At 53.5% G+C, this 18409-nt stretch overlaps 2 protein-coding genes across 8 annotated transcripts in view; both read right to left on the reverse strand.

Annotated features, from left to right (window-relative positions):
* Window positions 1-1544: 1544 nt before the first annotated feature.
* Susd2 (sushi domain containing 2) lies at window positions 1545-9568 on the reverse strand. The gene is made up of 15 exons (XM_026412538.2): window positions 9407-9568; window positions 7606-7813; window positions 7275-7426; window positions 6610-6777; window positions 5908-6082; window positions 5609-5810; window positions 5344-5429; window positions 5001-5269; window positions 4772-4915; window positions 4390-4548; window positions 2790-3038; window positions 2354-2626; window positions 2045-2221; window positions 1860-1959; window positions 1545-1733 (listed from the first exon to the last, which is right to left on the reverse strand). The coding sequence occupies exons 1-15, from the start codon at window positions 9480-9482 to the stop codon at window positions 1724-1726; spliced, it is 2448 nt and encodes an 815-aa protein (XP_026268323.2). The 5' UTR covers window positions 9483-9568; the 3' UTR covers window positions 1545-1723.
* A 3303-nt stretch (window positions 9569-12871) lies between these two features.
* Cabin1 (calcineurin binding protein 1) overlaps window positions 12872-18409 on the reverse strand; it is a 138790-nt gene continuing 133252 nt past the window's right edge. For 6 of the 7 annotated variants that reach the window (XM_026412506.2, XM_077796147.1, XM_077796146.1 and 3 more), the window contains 3 exons: window positions 15147-15311; window positions 13665-13891; window positions 12872-13447 (listed from right to left, as the gene is read on the reverse strand). In XM_026412506.2, coding sequence (XP_026268291.2) covers window positions 13304-13447; window positions 13665-13891; window positions 15147-15311 — 536 coding nt within the window. In that variant the 3' untranslated portion in view covers window positions 12872-13303. The remainder of the gene's footprint in view (window positions 13448-13664; window positions 13892-15146; window positions 15312-18409) is intronic. The other variant, XM_077796148.1, reaches the window with a different exon arrangement.

The raw sequence follows: 18409 nt of genomic DNA on the forward strand, positions 1-18409 counted from the left end.
TCTATTTCTGTCCTGGACCCTTTACTAAGTGCTCAGTGAGTGGGAGTCCTGAACTCTGTCACCAAACCTGCTTGCAGCAGGTTGTGGAGGAGATTGCCATCCCCAGCCATCTGGGACAGGGCACAGTTCCTTCCCCCAAAACATTCATTGGTCCTACCCTCTGCTGCCTCCATGTGGCCACTCCTAGAACTGCAGGCTATACTGAAGCCTCCACTCTTACCACCCACAGTAGGTCACCTGTGGGCATCCTCAGCCCCATCCTCCCCCATACTTTCTCCACCTAAGATCAAGATGCCTAACCTTTATTCAGAAACCTGTCCACAAAAGAGACTTTGGGCTCTACTTTTCCTCCAGCTGGCTCCTAGTTTGTGCTTCCATGGTGTTCCGCCACTCATAGTCTCAGAGGGCAGGTAAGGAGCTGCTCAGGTGGGCAGCAGTGTCATGTCTGTGTCTAGCTTCTGGACATTCCTGGGTGAAGGAAAATGAATCTCACTCACTCGAGGACTTAGGCATGGCCCTACTAATTACTGCCCAGCCAAGAAGCAGCCTCTTGCAGGGCAGTGCCAGGGTCATGATTAGGGACCAGCTTGCTGCAGGGTATACATTTCTTCTCAGAGAACACTAAGTGAGAGTGAAGGGACAGGAACCTGGGCTGGGAGAGCGTGGGCATGGCCAGGCTGGATCTGCCCCTTCCCATCTCCTGAGTAACCAATGTGACATGGCCCTTCATTTCCTACCCCACAAGGGGTGGTCACTATTCTGGATCCCATATTACACAAACAACACCTTTGTTTGTATGTGGTGCTGAGGATTGAACTCGGGCTGCAAGCACGCCAGGCGAGTGTGCTACCGCTTGAGCCACATCCCCAGCCCAAGAGTAGAAGTTTTAAGGAAATTGAGTCTCCCTGGGAGTCAATGAAGCAGACAGGACTTAGACCTTGATACTGTAGGTAGTGATTTCACAGGGTGACCATGGAACTCTCCAAAATCAAGCTACAACATAAGCACCAGGACAGCAGGAAAGGAATAAAGAAGGTTTGTTTTCTCCTTGTACAGGTAGGGGGGGCAGGGGGTATTCCCAAGCAACATTCCAGAATAGGTAGAGATATAAGTCTGAGTGCAGAGGGAGGTCTCTTTCCTACTGGGGGACTTCCTCTCTACCTAGGGGGCCCTGAGGTCTCTCGCCGCCTTGGGATTGAGTCCACCTGAGGTTTCAGGCTGGGTCCATGGTCTAGGCACCAAGACCGCTTGGCACTGAGGCCCCATGGGGGAGGGGCAGGAGATCTCAGTCTACCAGGGGTCATGCCACCGGCGTCAGAGTATGCAGAGTGAGGTATTAAAATCTGAGTTTCTGATGCAGAAATATTAGGGCTTGGGACACAAGCACTAGCACTAGCTTGGGACACAGGAAATGAGGTCTCAGGTCTTAGGAATTAAAACTGTGAGTAGTAGGGAAACAGAACAAGAGGTTGATGTCAGGGATTTGGAATTCCTAACATTAGGTATTCTGCCTCCATCTGAGATGACAGACTAGGTATATGGTCTTGAGTCCACAGGTGTTAAAGGCCCAGTTATCATGTATCCACACCTAAGGATTTAAGAATCATAGGGCTGATGGTTATGTTATTGGGAGTCCAGGGCCTTCACCTGGGAGGCTGGGTCTTGGCCCTGAGGTGACCCTGTGCTGCTGGCCAACCATGCTCCAGTCTCAGGGGTGCAAGCTTCACATGTTCCTGCAATGGAAATGAGGTTGGACCAGTCACAATTGTCCCACTGGCTGCCCCAGGGTCCCAAGAAAGTTGAAGAGGGGGATAGGTAGGGGTCTGTGGGTGGGGCTCTCAACCTGGGTGGGGTCTCACATGTTGCCCTTCCTTCGTAGCAGCACATAGATGATAGAGACCAGTAGCACCACAGCCAGCCCTCCGAAGATGATGCTCAGCAGTACCGTGTAGCTCCGTCCTGGTGAGTGGGCCAGAGTAGTGAGTGTAATCTAGGGAATGTGGGCATGCAGGGGTGGGAGGGTGCACAAGAGAGATATCCTCACCTAACTGGCACTCTGGAGTGGGTGTGGACCAGGTGCCGTCAGCCTGGCAGGTGCTGGTCTCTGCCCCAGCCAAGCTGAAGCCGCTGTTGCAATGGAAGTGCACAGTGGAGCCCACCAAGTACCTGAGTCCCTTCTTGTGCCCATTGGCAGGGGGAGCCAGCCAGCCACAGGACATCACTGGAGTAGGGGCAGAACATAGACAACAGGTCTAAGTTGCTGGCCACAGCATGCAGCTGGCCAGTCCTAGAGGCCATATCCTAGTGCAAGGTGGCTTCTCACTTGCCCAGGTCTCTTCTCTCCCACCCTTACCAGGCTGTAGGCTCTGCATTCGCTGCTGGTGCAGTTGGTGGGCAACCAGTGTGGCATTTCCCACACTCAGGCTCCCGGTGGCTGCCACATCGAATTTGCAGAAATGGTCATTTCCACACAGTTTGGCTGCCTCTTCTGCCTGGCTTGGGCTGAGAGTGGACTTGTCTGGGAAGAGGGGCTCAAAAGTGGGGTCATGCTTAGGTTGGTACATGAAGTTGTTAATCAAAAACCAGGAGTCATACGTGAACAGAGAAGAGGTGTTGTGTACTGCCCCTGTGGAGACAGGTTGCATGCCTGGGTGGACACAGCTCCGAGTAGTGGCCAAGGGTCTGATGTCCCCTTGGTCCACAGATCCTACCTGTGCCATGCTCCAATCCACCCTACCTCACTCCCAGCTCTGCTCATTCTGCCTAGTGTATTCCACAGGGCCACTTACAGTCAGCCCCAAACTGGAACAGCTCCTGAGCACTGGCATTCAGGGGCAGGACCCGTCCACTGCGTAGGGTGAAGTCATCGGTGGGGTCATTATTAAGTGTCCCAAGAAGGCCATGGGTGTGGTTCAGAAACTTATCAGGTAGCAGGATGGCCACACTCAGGAAAGGGCCCTGTATGCTGACCTCCAGGCCGGCCCCTGATGACAACATGATGGATACCTTGTCCTCAGCAGCCACTGACAGGAACAAGCCTGGGCACAGGTGAAAATGGACTTAGTCACTCCCTGTGGTCCTTGTGCCTTGTCCTCATCCTTACCACAACCCCAGAATGGGGTTGGAGGCACCTAAGAGGAAGAGGAGGGCTGACCTGTTGACTATGATATTCTACCATCTCCAGCATACACTTGCACCAGGAACCCAGATGCACCCAAAGTGCCTAGTTCCTGCAGAAAATCTCCCCATGCTGAGGCTGCATGTGGGGGCATGTGGGGACAGGGCACAGCCCCTTCCCCCAACACATTCATTGGTCTTACAGCAGTTTCACCTGTCTCTGCCCTTTCTGAGGGTCTTTGTATATACATCCCCTCTATCTCCATTGGGTACTATTTTGTTTGGAGGCCCCCTGAAGTATGGGAATGGTGGTGGCAAGGGAATGGGACACTGAGGCTATTACTCATTTTTTTTGGGGGGGGGTTACCAGGGATCAAACTCAGAACACTTGACCACTGTGCCACATCCCCAGCCCTATTTTGTAATTTATTTAGAGACAGGGTTTCATTGAGTTGCTTAGGGCCTCACTTTTGCTGAGGCTGACTTTGAACTCGTGATCCTCCTGCCTCAGCCTCCTGAGCTGCTGGGATTACAGGGATGCACCACTGTGCCTGGCTGAGGCTGCTACTCTTGTGTGCCACTCTTAGCTGTGTTCTGAACTCTGCAGGCATGGCTTCCTTGCAATGGCCTGCCTGCCTCTTTCTTTCTTTCTTTCCTTCCCCTTTTCTTCCTCTTTTCCTCTTTTTGGATTGAACCCAGGGGTGTTCTACCACTGAGCTAATCCCTCAGCCCTTTTAATTTTGAGATAGGGTCTCATTAAGTTTCTGAAGGACTTCTAAGGCTGAGGCTGGCCTGGAACTTACAATCTTTCTGCCTCAGTCTTATGAACACTGGTTCTATTACATCCAACTTGCATGGCTTTTCATGATGGAATGAGTGACCACGACAAAGCAGTAGAGCCATGTGGACCAGCAGTGAGTCCTGGCATGCCGGCCCCTAGACTCCTTTGGGCCATAAGGAGGCCCCATCCTTCAATTCTGGCCTCTCAGGGGTATGACATGGGTAACTTTATAGGTATCAAGATGTGAGATCAGACCTCAGGCTGGACCCCTGCTACCTCTAGCCTAAGACAGCAATGGTTAAGGGCACAGATTCACCCACCCGGCTATGTTTTGCTGGACCTATCTCCAGTCCCCAAGAAGCCTCCATCTTTGTTTCTGAGCCCTAGACACCACCCTAGTCCTTAGCTAGGGCTGGGGAGAGGCACAAAGTCCCTAAGGCTACCTTCAACCCCTGGGCAGATCACTGAACTTATCTAGCCATGCCACTCACCCTTCAGGTCCATCCAGCTCTGTTCAGCAAAACTGAGCACCTCCTGATTCAGCAGCACCTCTAGGACCCCAGACCTTTTGGCCAGCCGCACCTCTACCACATCTGAGTTGCCCTCCTGGACAGCCACTGCAGTCAGCCCTGTGCCTCGGGCCTGTGAGCCTAGGGTAAGAGGTGCAGAATGGGAGCTGGGGCTGTAGCTCAGCAGTAGAGCACTCACCTAGCATGTGTGAGGCCTTGGGTTTGATCCCCAACACCACATTAAAAAAAATAAATAAAATAAAGATATTTAAAAAAAAGAGGTGCAGAATGGGGTTGTCTTGGTTCCTATTTTCCACCCTAGATGACCCACCACCACCCAGAGGCTGTGGGGCCCTGGTCTTACCATTGGTCATCATCCCTGGCTGAGCCCGTGCTTGTACCCTCAGGTCTGTCAGCACCGCCTCTAACAGCACATACTCGCCACGCCCATTGAACGTGAGGTTGGTGCCATCAAAGGTGACAAAGTGAGGATCCCCGAAGACGGAGGCTAGGGCAAAAGCAGATTAGACAGGTCCCCCAGCACCTGGCCCTGCCCAGCCCTCCCTGGGGCTAGTGCTCAAGCTGGCACCTACCCAGGTGTGGGGGCCGGTAATTGCGGCAGTCGCTGGAGGGCCGCCGCCGCATGTAGCGGGAGCACTCAGGAGCCCAGAGGCAGCAATAATAGAAGCTGATGACATCATAGAGCCAGTGAGACATGCTGGGCACGCGGGGTGGTGTGCGGTATGGGGGTGAGCCCCAGTCGTGGCCACGGTCCGGGGTACTGCCACTGGTGGAGTCCGCTGTTAGGAGCTGTGTGCCAGCTGCTGTGTAGCAGCACTGCTGACCTGAGGCATACTGGGGACTGGTAGGGGAAGGCAAGTCAGGAGCCTACCCCCAATCCCTGCCCTGTCCCTCATCTCTGGTCTAGTGGCTCACCTGGCTTGTACAGAGCGTACACAGTGCACGGCCCCAGGGTGGTAGGTACAAACGCTGCCGTGCTCAATGTCACAGCCGTAGTCTGTCTGCAGAGTAACCAGTGGCTGTCACCTGGGTTTTGCATCCTCTCCCTCCTTGGGAGCCAAACCCAAGGGGACCCTCTGAACCCAACCTCACCCCCTGAGGGTATCTGTCTCAGTGGGGAGGCTGGCCCCACCCATCCCCCAACATCCTCTCCCAAGCCCTAATGGGTTCAGGGGCTCACAAAATAGCGGCCAGAGTCAGCTCGGGCTTGGGCCAGGGTGCAGGGGCAGTCGGGCAACTCCTTCAGGAAGTTGGGCAGCTGGTCCTCCAGTGCCTCCCAGGCCAGACACTGTGCACGAGCCCAAGCCACAGAATCCTCTCGGAAGTCGTCACCCAGGTGCCAGGCCAGAGCATGATCATTGGTCCAGAGTGCCAACACATCCCTATGATGGTGATGATTCATGAGCTAAGGGCAGGCAAGCACGATAGTCTACATACAGTTGGATGCCCCCAGCCCATTCTCTGTACTGAGGCCCTTACTTTTTTCCTGGATAGTTTTTGCTGTCAACGATCCGCAGAGCACCCACTTTCCATCTCTGATAGTCAGGAGATGCAGGTTTTGGAGTGAAAGTGAAGAAGCCAGAGTTGGGAATGTTTGTGGCCAGGGTATACAGATATGACCACTCTGCTGTCCAATTCTCTGAGTATGGCTTCCCTGAGGGGAGAGAGATTCTTGGTCAGCCCTAGAACTCCTCTGAAGACCCCTGGGGCAAGAGAGGAATCTGGACCCAGTCTCTAGCTCTGAACAGCTTGACAGATGGATGAAAGGGCAATGGATAAGCCCTCATGGGAGGGCTTGCTGGAGTGTCAGGAATCCCTTGCTTTGGTGCTCCACCTTCTCCACTTCAGGGTCACTGTCCCTGTATCATGCCAAGCTCAGAGAGGAAGGATCAGATCCAGTTTCTCTTTTTCCAGCATAAGCCTCCTATCCGAAGGCCAGGGCAATCAAACCTTCTACTAGGCCTGGGGCCCAAACAACCAGTCATCCTTTCACCACGCCTTCCCCCTCATTCAGTCTATTCTTCTTCCCTAGATTGATGTTTCTTGCTCCTGATCCTCCAAACCTGCCTGGAATTCCCTTCCTTTCTCTTCCACTTACATGACCCCACTCCCACATCTAGGACACCCATTTCTGGGAGCCCAAAGCTCCAGATGCCTCCACCAGCCTTGAACCAGCCTCACCTGTCTCTTCGTAGCCCCACAGCTCAATGGTGACAGCCTGCGTGGGCAGTCTTGAGGTGTTCCAAGTGAGACTGAGGTTACCTGTGGTGCCTGGGGTGCCGTAGTATTGCCAGCGGGTCTCATTCACCAGCTGGCTCTTCTCTGTCTCTGACACTTTGTAGGGGTGCACTGTGCAGAGGCAAGTGAGGGGTAAGTGAAGGCCTGGGGCCTAGGTGGTGCAAGGGAGGATGCCCTGAGGCTATAAAGTCTAGGGGGAGCTCTCAAAAATAAAACACTTAAGCAGCTGGCTGACTTGTCCAGTCCCTCATAGAAGAAAAGGATAGCAAGGCTGGGAGAAATGACGGCCTAGCCTGGTCTGGCCTGGCTGAGCTGTGTGGCAGGCACTGGCCTACCTTGTTCAGGGACCCACTGCAGCTCCACTCCTTATGGGCTGATACACCCATCTGGATACCAGGGGGTGGGGTAATGAGATGGGAGAACACTTGTCCAAGGGACTGGTTCAGCCAGAGTGGCAGGTGGGTGGACTAAGTCTCGGTGTGCATAGATTAGCACTGGGGAAAGTCCCTATGGGCTAAGGATGTATGGGGGTGGGAACCAGGACCCACAGAGGGTGCATGCCATCTGGGGCGCACAGCCTGGACTGACTTGGTGGAGTGAGGGCTCACCAGCCAGCCAGGTGCCTGCATAAGGGAAGGAGCGACCATTGTCCATGGAGATGTTGAAGGGGATGCGACCACTCTCATAGAGCAAGGGTGATATACAGTGGACTTGCCCCAAGGAGTCCACATGACCAAGGGTCTGGATGCTCTCCTTAAACCTGTGGAAACAGAGCTAGTAGGAACAGCTGGGCCAGTGTGATCTGACCAACTCAAAGGCCCAAGTCCCCCACCTCCTCAGGAAACAGTGTAGCCAGCTGTCTCTGTGCCCTCCTGCCTGTTCTTGGTCCCAGGGCTCCACCCAGCCAGCCAGTGGGACTGGGGGTATGGGGCCTCCCACCTGCAGATCACACCATCTGTGGAGCTGAACCACTTGAGATGCTGTACCACAAAGTCCTTGCCACCCATCATGGAGCCTGAGGATGGTGAAACCTCCAGGCAGAAATTCTGGAAGTCCAAGCAGCAGGTGCCAAGGCCTGAGCAGGTTGGGTGGCAGGAGCAGGGCCCATTCTGGTCCCCACAGCGCAAGGAACAGCTATCCTGGGCACCTGGAAAAGAAAATCCTGAGCATCTGGCTAAGGTACATGCTAGGCTTGCTGCTCTAAGCACAGGGCCTGCCTCTAATTTTCCCCAGAGTCAATTAAGGGAAGCATTTCCAGGGAGGAATGCTGGTTGGAACTGCCCTCTCTGGTCAGCATGTGGACAAAATGGAAAGCCATGAGTTCCATGGGGCTGGGGTCAACCTTAGCACAGATAATCCACTGGAGTGACTAGAAAATAGTAAGATGAAGAAAAATGCCTCAGACATTCAACCTTATAGGGTCAGAAATAACTCTCAGGGATCTACTAGCTTTCAGACACTAAGGCCTTATAGCTCACAGGGCAGGCATTCTGGGAAGGCCACAGTTGCCTGCATCCTTGACCTGGGCCTGGGGACCTCTTTTGGCTCTCAGATGGGTCTGTGGACAGTGTGCTATCTTGGGACTCCATAGTCTGGAGAAGGACACTTCTTGCTTACCAAGGCTGGGGTCTGGTCACATAGCCACGTTAAAGATCTAGGAGGGACTGGTGCCTGGGCCGAGCTTGACCCATTTTACTTTCCCAGGGGGCAACAATAGAACTCCAAAGAGAGCCCCAACTTCAGGGAAGAAGGTCAGGGGTGTTTCCTTCCTCTTGGGGAAGAGGAGGGACATTTCTATAGGGAGCCAAGGAATAGGGAGAAGGTAGTCAGGGGTGTGCCATGGGGAGCTATGGAGGTCACGCCTAAGACTTCTCCTGTGGATAATGGGGATCTGAGGTAGGGCAAAGACTGGGGTGGGGAGGAAGTACTCAAGTTAGAATCACATATCTCACTTGGCCCTACACCATCCCCCACAACCAAATGAGGCCAGTCAAGGGCTGGGCCTGGGTTTGAGCCACCAGAATGTCCCTACTTAAGTGCAGTGCTTGGCATTCAAGAGTGGCAATAAATATTTATTGTCTCAAGTGGTGTGGGGAAGAGGCTTCTATATGCCAATAAGTACGATAAAAGTGGCAGAAGGGTTGTGATACTTCCCTGCAAGATGGAAGACAGGGTGGGGTGGAGGACTGTGGGTGGGTGATGCCTCTCTGAGCCTGAGGCCAGGGTCCCAACTCTGGAGTTCAGGCCTTCTGCTAGACTTTCTTGGGTTCAGTCTAACCCTGATGAGGACTAACAAGCCTGCCTAGAGCTGGGAGGGAAATTGGGGGCTCTCCATATGCAATCACACTCTTCACTGGGATTTGGGGTGCAGGCCAAAGGCTCCGCTGCTCTCCCCTACCTCTCTTCTAGGCAGCCATGGCTTCCCGTCTCCCAGAAGCATAAGGCAGGCTCAGTCCAGACTTCCTTCCCATCCCTCAACCCCGGAGCTTCAGAATTTCTTCCCACTACTCCCAGCACAGTCATAGAGGCCCTGACAGATGGACAGAGGCCAAGCCCAGTGGGGCTTGGAACTGCTCTCCCTGGTCAGCATGTGGACAAAATGGAAAGCCATAAGTTCCATGGGGCTGGGGTCAACTTTAGCACAGATAATCCAGTGGAGAGATTGCATAATCTACCCCAAGCCTGGCTGATTAGGCAGATGGACTGATAGACAGGGGGACAGAAGCGGGTGGGAACATACCTGCTATGGGCCTGGGCCCGGAGCCGGGGACTGTCGTCAGCAGCAGCAGGACCCAGGGCAGGAGGGCAAGCTTCATGGTGAGGTCTGGGTCTGTAGTCAGCAGCAGCAGCAGCAGCAGTGCAGTGGCTCAGAGGCGGCAGGAGGCTCTTACTCCTTGCTGGCCTGGCCCCGCCTGCCTGCCCCGAGCTCTGAGGCACCGCCCCTCCCTTCCCCACCCCACCCGTTTCCCTTCCCACCCCACTTACTCCCCTCTCAAAGTCCACAGGTGCCTGAGTAGAACAGCAGAGCCCAACCTGCCCCGTTAGCACATTCCTGGCCCAAGCAAAGGACATGGGAGAGGGAAGAAACCCAGCCCTGGGACGTTGTGGGAGGGATATGGGGCTGGAGCCTCCAGCTGCAGAATCTTTGGCACGTGATGAGCCGGATGTTCAGAGGCTGCAGCTTGGATCCTGGGTCCCAGCCCAGTCCTACATAGAGGGGCTGAAGGGTGGGGTTCCTGAATGGGTGTTTGGTGTGCGGGCAGGAGCTGTCAGGTCAGTCCCAGGTTGATCCTTGGCCAGAGGCAGCTCTGGGAGGATTCCTGTTGGAGGGAAGAAGGGGAGGGGAGGGGAGTTCCCTGAGATTGAGACAGGCCCATTCACAAGCTCAAGTGATCCTCCAACCTGGGCAGGGGAGCTCACAGATGCACAGCCTGCTGCAGGATGGGTGAATCTGGTCTGTGCTTGAGATTGGCAGGATTCCAGCCCCTGTGCCTTCTGGTCAGATTTCACATCCTCAATTCTTAGTTTCCTGCACGGAGGTGTTGCTAATTCCTCCTCAAAGTTTGGTGGGGTGAACAAGCAAGCAGATTCTAGCCAGGGCTCGCCCCTGGTGGGCAAGTGTTTGGTGTGTGGGAAGGAGCTGTCAGGTCAGTCTCAGGTTGATCCTTGGCTAGACAGCTCTGGGAGGATTCCTGTTGGAGAAAGGAGAAAGGAGGGGAGTTCCCTGAGACTGAGACAGGCCCATTCACAAAAAAGTGATCCTCCAACCTGGACAAGGGAGCCCACAGATGCACAGCCTGCCCAACTACCCCCCCCCCAGCTGCCATTCATCGGTTTGCATATCTCTTTAATCTTTGGGCAGATGAGGAAGCGACGGCAGGGAACAAATCAGGCCCCAGGTAGCTTTTGGGAGCCCATGCAATCAGGGAGAGCTAAGTTCCAGGCCTGGGACTTCTCACTCAGGGTTTGCCACCTGGGCTGAATGTTAGGACAGGTAGGTGGTCCTCCCCTACCCTAGCTGCAGCTTCTCAAGGTGTCCTAAGAGGGTGTTTATTAACTTTGCAGCTAGTCTTGCACAGCACCAAGCTGGGGCCATCTGGTATGTGACCTGCCTGAGGCCCCATCAGTTCATTATTCTCCCATTTCTCACCTAGGTCTGCCCCAAACTACTCAATGTTAGTGGTCACCCACCTGCTCCTCTCTTGGGTCCAGATCCAAAGACAGAGACTGGCTCCTATTATAACAGTGGTCCATTTTATACTTTGAATATAGCCCTTGCTGCTCTGCCACTGCTACTTATTTAAAAATATTTTTCAGGGCTGGGGATGTGGCTCAAGTGGTAACACACTTGCCTGGCATGCACGGGGCGCTGGGTTCAATCCTCAGCACCACATAAAAATAAAAGATGTTGTGTCCACCGAAAACTGAAAAATTCTTTCCCTCTCTTAAAAAAATATTTTTCAGCTGGACACAATATCTTTTTTTTTTTTTTTTTTTAATGTGGTGCTGAGGATTGAACCCAGTGCCTCACACAGGCTAGGCAAGCATTCTACCTCTGAGCCTGCAACTTATCTTTTATATATATTTTTTTTTTAAAGAGAGAGTGAGAGAGGAGAGAGAGAGAGAGAATTTTTAATATTTATTTTTTAGTTCTCGGCGGACACAACATCTTTGTTTGTATGTGGTGCTGAGGATCGAACCCAGGCCGCATGCATGCCAGGCGAGCGCGCTACCGCTTGAGCCACATCCCCAGCCCTGCAACTTATCTTTTAAATGGAAGTTTCTTTTCTTTTTTAGGCTCCTCCCTAATCTCAGGGGAAACAGGATTACCTTTCTTTCACATTTTAGGCAGATGTATCTGTTCTTGAGCACACACTCACCATAAGAACAAAGTAATCCAGACTTTGGAGATAGTACCAGCTCTCAGAAATGACTATGTCCAAATGAACAAGTGAATTACAACTTCAACAGTGTACACGTGGAATGTAGCCTTTGAATCACCTCTTAGAATCCCCCTATTCCTGCTGATAGGCAGAATCACAGCCTCTGGGACAGAGTTCCCCTATGTTTCTCCTTTGCTAGCAAAGCAATAAACCTTTTTTCTTTTTCTGTGTCTTCGTTATTGGATTGGCACTGAGGACAAGGACTGAGCTTTCAGCAACACTACTGAAACTGTCAGAGGAAGCTTATGGTTGGGGGAGTTGGAAAAGGGCAGAGTTGCTCCTGGGGAACCCCTGCCCCCATTCTATAATATTTGTGCAGCACAGAGACATTTAATAAGAAGTCTGTAAGACCCTTACCTCCCAGAAGGGAGAAAGTCCCTTAATGCACAGGGTTGCTGAACACTAAGGGTACTTCCCTGAGGGGTGCCCTGCATTTGGACACTGATGTCCTGGGCCAGGAAGCAGCTTATACTCCAGCCTGGGCCAGGGCCGCGGGTGCTTTCATTCACATGGGCAAGGGCTGGCCTGAGGAACTGCTGGACCAGTTCTCATGTCTCAAGATGGCAGGTCCAGCCAGGATCCCCCTGGGCTGGCATATCTCTAGTTCCAAATGGCCTAGGCTGGGGATCCAGGATAGTGCCCAGTTCCTGGTGCCTTTTCTCCTGGGCAGGGGCACCTAGCTAGCAGTAAGGAGGTGCCCCATCTCCAACCTGGCCCAAAGTTTAGGGACAGATGGGTCTCTGAAGAGCAGAGAGGGAATGACAGTTGTAAAGGGCAAGTGTGAGCATTTGGAAACCGTGCATCCTCAAAATAGACAGGCTTGGAGCCTGTGAGGGCAGGGCAGGGTCAGCATTAGGGGCTTGTTTAAGGCTGTTGTCACATTAAGATTCTTAGTAATTTTTGTACAAGAGGTTCACATATCTATCTTGTGCTGGGCTCCACAACTTATGCGGCAGGTCCTGTTGGGGTGGGAAGTATGATACCTCCTTCTGCATGGTGTTTCACTGCCAGTCCCTCTGGCATCCAGTGAACTCTGGGGACTTCCCAAATGCCCCTTTAGGCCCAGTGCCAGCCTTGCCTAGAGGAGTCTGCAGCATTCTATGACACTCTACATTCTCCAGACTCTTGTGGTGCCCAAGAGCTGAGCCTAAGAGAAGGAAGAGGTCAGAAACTAGGGACATCAACCTCCCGAAGTCTGGGGCCTCCCCACCTCCAGCCCCACTGGGAGAACAAAGCAGTGAAGACCATTGTTCCATCTTTATTAAAAAAGAACACCCGCCCCAAAAAAAAAGGTGTGAGGCAAGCCTGGCCCAGGTGATGCCTGCACTGGGATCTAGGCAGAACCCACTTTGTCCTGGGGTCAGGTTGTAGATACAGCCTGCTGGGCTAGGTATGAGCATGTTTACAAACATTTCATAGAAAATGATGCTGGCCCTGTTGTGCAGATACACCAATCCATCCTCACAGGGCTAAATTGGGCCTCCTCCTCTTCCTCTGGGCCCCCACACTGTGGGTGTGGACAGCCCAATCTGTGAACAGCAGGATGCTGGGAAGACAGGGCTGGTGGGCGGTGGAGGCTGCATGAGAAATAATACCCACTTAGGTTTCTGGGCTTGCTCAGGGTCTGGGCCAAAGGGGATTCCAGGCCCACCCTGTCCCCTTGGGTGTGGCTGTGGGGCTCCGGCAGGCCTTCCTCAGATGTCCATGTAGTCATCATCCTCATCTGTCTCACTCTCTAGTGAAGACTCCTGGCTGGATGTCTCCAGAACCTCCAGAGCTGGCTGACACAGGTTCTCCTTCCTCACGTTGGCAGCTGACTGGGCAGACAGGATGGCCGACTGCAGACAGGGCAGGACACTGGTCAAGGATGCCTGGCCTACTATAGGCTTCTTGACTTTATCCAAGCCCCTCTTCTTCACAGCTCCTCCCTCCCCCCCCAGTAACCCGAGCCCTTGCCCCAGGCTCCCATTTGCCCAATCCCCTGCCCTAAGACCCCCAAGAACCCAAGCCCCCACCCCAGGCTCCCTGTGCCTTCTGCCCAGTACTTGTGGTCACCTTTAGCTTCTGCTTGGTCTCCTCCGAGATGCTGCCTTTAGGGGAGAGCAGGGTCGGGGTGGGCGGTGTGACGGTGATCTCGGGAGGGAACTTGGTGGTGGCCGAGGGGATCACCAGCTTTGGCATGTTGGGCAGGAGGCGGGACTTGGCCCGGCTGGGCTCGGCCTTGCCTGGATGGCCCTCAGGTGGCTGAGTACTCCCACTGCTGGGGACCTTGGAGCTGGCAGCTGTGGGGCGAGACCTCAGGGGCTGAACTTTGCTCGTAGCCTCCTGAGCCTGCCTGTCCCTTCCCTGCTCAGGATTTGGTTTCCCCTCTAGAAGACAGAGATACCCTGAGCATCTCTCTTCCTTGTTGCATTAGAAAGTGGGTGCCTTCTCTCAGCCCACTGGTCCTGGGCTTGCATGCCAATATGCTTGTACTGGCTGTCAGGCCCCCAGGCCTCCACCCTGGTCAACTATTTCTCACCCATAGGGACTCAACTCTGGCTCTGGACCATGGGGTGCTGGGACTGTGACCCTGACCTGGGAGCACCATGAACTCTGAGAGCTCAGGGCCTGGGACATGGGAACATGCCTAAGCCTTCCCAGGGATTCCATGGCCCTCTCAGACATCACAGCTTACATGAACTGTTACATCCCCCAAACCATTCCAGGCCACAAGTCCTATTGATGTCCATACTTCAGGGAAGACACTGAGGCCCAGAGACAGTCAATCAGCCAGGTGTGGTCACTGAGTCAGCCCTAGTACATCCACTTTCCCTTACACTCCAGGGAGAGTGAGGGGTTGTATTTTCCTGGATACCAGAAGAAGCCACAGCAGTTGCAGGCTGCAGCTCTAGAGCCTGGCAGCCTCCAGGGAGTTGCGTGAGCTGGGAGAAGCACAGCAGGCCTGGCAGAGCTCCACATTCCTCTGCAGTCCCATGGCTTTAAAAGGAGTGGGGCTTACTCAGAGCCTAAGCCTGGTCACTGCAGGCTGGCGCCAGGTCTTACTGTCCTGAGTGGTCTGTGGGAGGCTCAGCCAGGGGGAGTTCCCGAGGGGCCTGAATGGGTAGGGTGGCTGGTGGGAACATGCAGGACAGAGGCTGGGGTTAGGCTGTCTCAGTGGACCATGGGGATGCCTCAGTGATCAAGCCAAGTTCTTCCCTATACATTTCTATTCTTCTCTTGTCCTATCTGGGCTTTGCAGTGGGCTAATGGCTAAGAGGCCCAATCAAAATGTCTGTCCTTGTTGGAACTCCTCTGTGAAGCCAGGGGCAGAATGAAAGAGGCTCTAGGGCCCTGACAATGGTCCATATCAGATTCCAGCTTGGGCTCCTCCTTTGTTCCCCTCCCCTCTCCTGCCTTTCCTTCCCACCTCATCTCAACTGCCCTTCCCCAGGCCTGCCCTCAGGCTTGATGCCTCTGTAGGGAAGCCTTCCCTGGCCGCCAGTTGTGAAGCAGCCTTGTGGGAACCAGTGCCCAGCTGTTCCCAGCTGGCCTTACCTTGGCTGCAGGTGGTCTCGGCACCTATCTGGGGGGTAGCCTCTGTTGGCCAGCAGTGTGGCTCTACTGGGGGACCTGTGGGGGCCGTCTTCACCTGTTGATTGCGTCGTGGCTCCTGAGGTGGGAAGCCAGTGCTCTCTGCCACTCCTGCCAGCTCTTCTCCCTCTGTGGGGACATAGGCCAGATGCAGGTGACATACTCATAATACCTCCCAGGGCAGGGCCTCTTTTGTGGGCATTTGTGCCAGGCCCTGTGAGCCTGGGCTGTGCTCTCAGACACCTAGAAGAGAAATGTGTCCAGAGTGGGGAGCCTGGGCTAAAGCAGCTCTTTATCTCCACAGGAACAGACTGGGGACCCTCAGGAACTCTTCTGGGACAATCTAGGTTGGTACTTTCAGGAAACCTCTCAACCCCCAAGTGGACATAAGGAGTTGTTTCCTACTTGGACTGGAAGTATATCAGACACACTAGGGGCCAAAATGAAGGCTGTATAGCCTCTGGACCTGGGTAAAACACCACTATGGTTAATCCATGGAATGGGGGTCTTCTCTCTCCTCTGGCTCACAGGAATGACGCTGAAAACTAAAGTCAGGATTAGAATCACAACTACCCAACTAAGACCAAAGAGGACAGAGAACACACTGGCACTATGCCCTCATGCTGAGCCAGACCACTCCTTCCCTGGCACAATGCAGGGACGAAGAATTGGCCTCAGTTGTGCCAAGGACCAGATGGGCCCAAGGGGCTATTGCAGTGCCTGTGGCCGACAGCCAGGCCATTACTCAGCATCAGTGCTGCAGATGCCCAGGCCTCCCCAGACCCTGTTTCTAGCCTCCTCTCTGTCTTCTAAGTCATTCTCTTCTTCCTGCTTCCTCAGAGCTAGAATCTCCCAGCTTGCTGATATTGTCCCACTGCCTGCCCCTTAGGCTCTTTTTACTAGGAATGTCGGCCACCTTTTCCATCAGAAGCAGGCTCCCCTCCTTGGCCAGGCATGTGTGACAGCTCCTGAGACAAAGATAGACCAGGCTGCAGGCAGAGGCCTAAGGGCCATTAAGCTTCCCTGGTCTCCACTGAGCTGCTTAAGGGCAGGGTCTGTGAGGAGGCTTTATCTTAAGCCTGGCTCTGGGGAGCCACTCCTTTTCTTGGTCTCACTACCTGGCAATCTATACTCATAGATAGCCCAACACAGAAGGCCCCTCTAGTAATTCCTAGTCATCACCCCCAACTATTGGAGATAGGACACACACCACTAAACTAAGCTGATTTTCCCTTGGCCCTGGGCTCTAAGGTCATGCCCTTTTGTAGGGTTAATTGCCTGCCCTTGCTCTGGCCGGATTTTTCCCTTCTGTAGTTGTTCCCTCAGTAGTGTGTATGTAGGGAGCTGTTCAGGTTGTGGAGGCCAGAAACCTTTCTTCTTCTTCTTTCTTGGTGTTGGGAATTGAACTCAGAGGTGCTTTACCACTGAGCCATATCCCTAGCCCTTTTTATTTTTAATTTTGAGACGAGTCTCTTCCTTAAATTTCTTAGGGCTTTGCTAAATTGCTGAGGCTAGCCTTAGAGTCTCCTGCCTCAGGACTAGATTCTCCTGCCCAGCCCTCTTGAGTGGCTGGGATTATAGGCATATACCACTATGCCCAGCAAGCCTGGCTTTCTTGGTAATATAAATCTATAGACCTGGCTGCAATGAGGTGGGTCAAGCACACTCTGAACAGGCCTGGGGCCCATAAAATGGGTGGAGGCTGCTCCCAAGATGGCTTTGCTTCTTAGCCCTAGTAGCAGCCTCATTGATTATCCATCTTTCTCAGGCCTGCCTTCTCAGGATGCCACCAAGAAGAGAAGGTATACCCCTGTGTGGAGTTCAGCAGAGACTTGGACACACAGTGAGGTGTTCCCTAGATCAGGTGGTCTCCTCCCCTTACCAGAGCCATCTGGGCAACCCAGGGGTGGGACCTACTAAGGGAACAGCCTGCAGAGAAGAGCTGTCTGGAGCTTCCCCAGCCTTGGGTTCTTGTCTGGGGAGCAGGTGTTCAGGCAGAGATTCTATGCAATCAGGACATTTCTCCCGTTTACCAGGACAGATACACAGACTGGCACCAGGTCTAGCTGTCTCCAAGGCTCATATTCTGGGAGACCATGGGCCTGGCTCAGACTTTCCTTGGCCTCTCAGGGCCTACATGAGGCCAGCACTCTCACTACCCTCAATACTACTTGCATTTCCACTCTGCTTTACTCTTCCCACCCTAGAAGACACAATGGCTTTAGAGAAAAGGACCCTCTGGGGAGTCAGTTTTACACAAAACTAGGACCTGGTCTAGGGTAGGTGGACACCCAGCAAATAAGGAGATAGACACACACTGGAAGAAGCTGCACAGTGATAGGCAGTGCCTGGGACTCCCTTAGGAGACACAGGGACCTTGAGCCCTGACCAAACTTGAGGGGTACATCTGCTGCATGGAGCCAGTTTGGGCAGTCTGGCCTGGCAGGTGGGTGAGCTTACTGGGGCCTGGGGATGTTGTGTACAGCTACAGCAGGCAAGACAAACTGGGGTTCTCTCAGGGTTGGTTGGCCATTTGATGACCTCAGTGGATACTGGCTGGAAATTTTAGTTCCTCCCCTGTGGGCCTTTCAATAGATAGCTAGTATTCCCCATGTCATGATGAACCAATGATCCAATAGTTTGTGAAAAAGCCAGATGGCCACACACCAAACCTGGTACAGTGAGGGAAGAGTTCCTTGGGAAGGGAACCAGGAAGCCCTAGAGCGGCTGCCTTCATTCCTTCTTGGCATTGCCTGCCCCACTCTCAAGTAGGTGAAAACCTGCAATTCACACCCTATTCTCTAACTGTTGTATCTAGGGAAGACTGTTCCAAGTGTACATTCTTCAGTCTGGAGAGTCAATCCTTTTCTACTTCCTTCCCCAAAACTAGATTAAATGACTTTTTGTCAAAATGAAAATCTTGAATATGTGCCCACGTAGGCCTGGCAGAGGGGCCTTCTAATGGCCCAGGTATCCAGCTTGCTCCCTAGCTTTCTGGGTTGGTGTTAGGGCCAGGCTGGGACAGGTAAATACCATCAAGTCCACATCTCTAGAGCAGAGAAAGTTCTCAGAAGGAAGGAGCTGGCTCCCAGCAGGGTCTAAATTTCCAGACATAACAGGGTTATGTGGCAATATGGCTGTAATGGGTTGGTGGGGGGGCTACCTGTAAAAGCTCCTAGTGACTACAGAATGTGCAGGACTAAAGCCAAAGCCAGGGTGATGGCATA

The sequence above is a fragment of the Urocitellus parryii genome, chromosome 3 (genome assembly GCF_045843805.1).
Source record: "Urocitellus parryii isolate mUroPar1 chromosome 3, mUroPar1.hap1, whole genome shotgun sequence".
Classification (NCBI taxonomy): Eukaryota; Metazoa; Chordata; class Mammalia; order Rodentia; family Sciuridae; genus Urocitellus; species Urocitellus parryii.